Source organism: Amblyomma maculatum, chromosome 2 (assembly GCF_055883805.1).
Source record: "Amblyomma maculatum isolate TAMU_Amacu chromosome 2, ASM5588380v1, whole genome shotgun sequence".
Lineage (NCBI taxonomy): Eukaryota > Metazoa > Arthropoda > Arachnida > Ixodida > Ixodidae > Amblyomma > Amblyomma maculatum.
In genome coordinates this window covers 213,976,842-213,980,593 of record NC_139345.1, presented here as the reverse complement: position 1 = coordinate 213,980,593, position 3,752 = coordinate 213,976,842, and the positions used below count along the sequence as shown (strand labels likewise).

Here is a 3,752-nt window from a genome sequence, read left to right as displayed (position 1 = left end):
CTGTCACCAGCGCCGACAGTGCGGCGTTCAAAGCGAGAGCACCGGCCACCGGCCTGACTCAAAGATTACCAAACCCATTAGTTGGGATTGACATGTACATGTGTGTAAATACGTAAATACATGTATATAAGTACAGTGTGCAAGTCTTGGGGTTTTTCTAGTAATATCTACTAACAACTAATCACTAAAAATAAGGGGGGGGGGGGCTATGTTATATTCAGTTTCGCTTTCGGTTTGAATTATTTATTCCCCGGGGGGCGTTTCGGTTTTCGTTATATATCATCATCATCAGCCTGATTATACCCACTGCAGGGCGAAGGCCTCTCCCATATTTCTCCACTTAACCCGGTTTCTCCACACCACCCGTTATATATATGTGTGTGCATGTGTGAATAAACAGGTATGTTCGTTCGGGACGGCTAGAGTCTGCTTCCACCGCCGAAGACACTACACTCGGTTGCGATATTTTGCAGAACGGACGAGAACGGTGTATTGCAAGGACAGGAGTGCGAAGACGCTGGCAAACGCAGCTTATACATCCCTGTTACATTTCTCGTCTCGAGCCTGAGTAGAGCTAAAAAGCACACCAGCAACAAGTCTGTTGCGGTGCTTAATTACGCCACTGTAATCGGCTGTACTTTGCTACTGGGCTGCGCGGTCAGTGCCGTTTGCCTAGGCGCCCTTCTCATTAATTCATTCATTCATTCATTCATTCATTCGACATCCGGTTCTGCGGTACTCCGCAAGCTGCAGGAAATAGCCACTAAATCCTACATTGCAATAGCTGCGTGGCTGGAAAATCCACTGCTTGAGAGTTTCTGAGCTGCAGATTTCCTTCTGCTCTGTTCGTACACATAAACCGACGGTGATGCGGCGACGACAGGAACACTAATTATTTCGCAAAGCTACAAAAAGCGGCCCATCGTAGGAGAAGAGTTGTCGCAAGAAACGCCGACACGCATTATTCAGAGCCGCGAGACGCAAAGCTCTTTGCAGGCCTAATGTCACCGTTGGCATGACAACAAAGTGGTGGCACTAGACGTTATGAATCATCATGCCGATGATTCATGATTCATAACACTCAACATTTAGTGGAGAAGCGAAAGGAACCCATTCGTACGGGTACCAGGCCAGCGGATATTTTTAAGCCCGCCAATGCAGTCGCAATACTTGGAGTGGGTTGCCACCTTTGTGCTTAACAGGTTGAGAGTATGATGTAGAAACTTTCCGAAATGACGTTGATGTATCGCTATATATTGTTACGATGATGATCGCTGGTCGCTGAGCCGTTGTTTACTACCCTTCTTTATCGCTGCGTCTCTAACCGCGAACAACTCTTTCTAGTCTGAGCTCCATCAATCATCTCGGGTTAAAAAAAAAATAAGGAGAAAACTGGACCTTTTTCCAGGGGAGACATTTTCGAAAGATACTATATTTCGCAACGTTCATCCTGGACATGTTTTTTTGCGACGACTAGGTGCGCGTGTCTTCTATTTATATAACGGGAACACCTGGAGACACCATTTTGCGCACATCCAAATGCCTTCAAGAGCCGAGGAAAAATTCTGAGTTTGGCTGTGCATTTGAGATAGCTTGCCAGGAAGTGCAATGCATGTGCTGTTTGCCTCCACGACTGTTTTGTTTGCGCTACACGTGGGGAGCAGGCCTGCTGCTGCCAATGAAGAGGTGAGTGCAAAATGTTAACGTCCCTTGTCATCAGCTTTGGTGTGGAACGGAAGAGGTGAACAGATATGCTGGTGTTTCAAGGAGCGTTTGTGCAAGTTACTAAGCCACATATGCTGTTGAAAGTTGCAGATCTTAAAGGTGAATTGGAGGCAAAAATGCGCACTATAGATAATACGAACTCAACGCATCCTCCAATTATGTGAAGGGAATCGCTCACTTAAGCCAGATGGATGTGATCACGTAGCTTCCGTATACTAGTAAAGAATAGTTGGACAAGCTAGAATATATGAGTCTTTCAACCACAAGGCTTTTCGCTGGTTTCAAATGAATGCTTTCAACCACAGTTTTACAATGCTTCAGAATGCAGCTTAGATATGACGTGATGAACGCAGTCACTGCTTCCAGAGACAATATAATAATTTTGCATACTTATGCATTTATTAAATTATATATATATAATTTTGCATTTTTTTAAATAGTAACGGTAATGTCCAATTTAGACACGCTGTATATATATATATATATATATATATATATATATATATATATATATATTGTCACGCGCCTTCGTCGAACGTCGACGGAAGATGAAAAAGAGCGGTCGGGTAGATCGGTGAAGAAGAAGAAAGAGCAAGGGCAGAGGAACGCTTGTACGCTTCGCCGCAGTCCTCTTTGTACAGATCCCTGTAAATAAACCCCCAGTGCGTACAAAGTACGTAACATCGCGTACAAAGTACGTAACATCTTGGTGAGAGGTGCTTGGGTAACGACCACGGAGCGTTTCATCTACCGAAGAAGCCGTAGACTTGCTGGCCTACCACCAATGCCATCAGACATGGCTGAAGACAGCAGTACCGAGCAGCCAGGACCATCCATGGCGAACAACTGGCCCCATTATCGAGAGCCGCGTACTTTTTCCGGAAAACCTGAGGAGGACGTTGATGAGTGGTTGAAGCACTACGAAAGAGTAAGTAAATACAATCACTGGACCGCCGCTACTAAGCTGGCTAATGTGGTGTTCTTCCTTGCCGCCACTGCCTTCGACTGGTTCGATAATCACGAGGATTCATTAAGTACATGGGCTATCTTTACCAGCGAAATCAAGAAAAAGTTTGGAGATGAACCTGCAAAGAAGAAGCGCGCTGAACAAACTTTGTTTCACCGGGCACAAGTACCCGGAGAAACTTGTACTGCATATATCGAAGCTATCTTAAAGCTATGCAGACTCGTCAACCCCACTATGCTTGAAGAAGACAAAGTCGGTCACCTCCTGAAAGGAATAGCGGAAGACGTTTATAATTTTCTTATTAGCAAAGAGAACCTGAGCACCACCGCTGATGTTATAAAGCATTGTAGAACATTTGAGGCTCTCAAGCTGCGACGAATTACACCTAAATTCGGAAGACTGGCCAACGTCACCTCTGTAGCGAGTGTTGAAGCCTGTCCTTCAGTTTCCATGGCTGATATGATACGAGAGATTGTACGCGAGGAATTGTCAAGATCTAGGGACGCCATCTGTAGTGAAGAATATGTGCGGCAGAGTTGTGCACCGCAGGCAAATGTTGCCGCCCTGTCCACTCCGTGGGTTCAACCTAGCGGCGCTTCGCATATCGACGATCAGCGCAGCTATACTCAACGTTATGACCACCAGCCGATGGAAAAGAGGTCCACCTACTCTGAAAATGTGGTTCGTCAGCAGCGAGAGCCTCGCTACAACCAACGTCGCGACTTTGTTAGTGAGGACTATATATATATATATATATATATATAAGCAGATAAATGAAGGGAAATGAGGGTGCTCGTTATACTACATGAAGGAGGAAAGAAGTCAACAGTCGGTGAGGCCAAGGAAAGCATTGGGGATTGTATTTTATGTGTTTTTTTTTATTTTTGCTTGGATAATGACAAAAATTACTAATGTAATCTGCTTAGGGGAAAGGTAATTAAACACAAAGTAGAAGAAAAAACAACGTGCCGATGGTGGGGACCGAACCCACGACCCTCGAGTACCGCGTCCGGTGCTCTTCCAACTGAGCTACATCGGCCGCAGTCCCCCCTGATACTTT

General features: G+C 45.3%; 1 protein-coding gene across 1 annotated transcript in view; it reads left to right on the top strand.

The window, feature by feature from the left end:
• Positions 1-1,545: 1,545 nt before the first annotated feature.
• Positions 1,546-3,752, top strand: part of LOC146201260 (uncharacterized) — a 67,101-nt gene continuing 64,894 nt past the window's right edge. Inside the window, exon 1 of the mRNA XM_084593007.1 lies at positions 1,546-1,686. Within this exon, the coding sequence (XP_084449133.1) occupies positions 1,609-1,686 (78 nt within the window). The 5' untranslated portion in view covers positions 1,546-1,608. The remainder of the gene's footprint in view (positions 1,687-3,752) is intronic.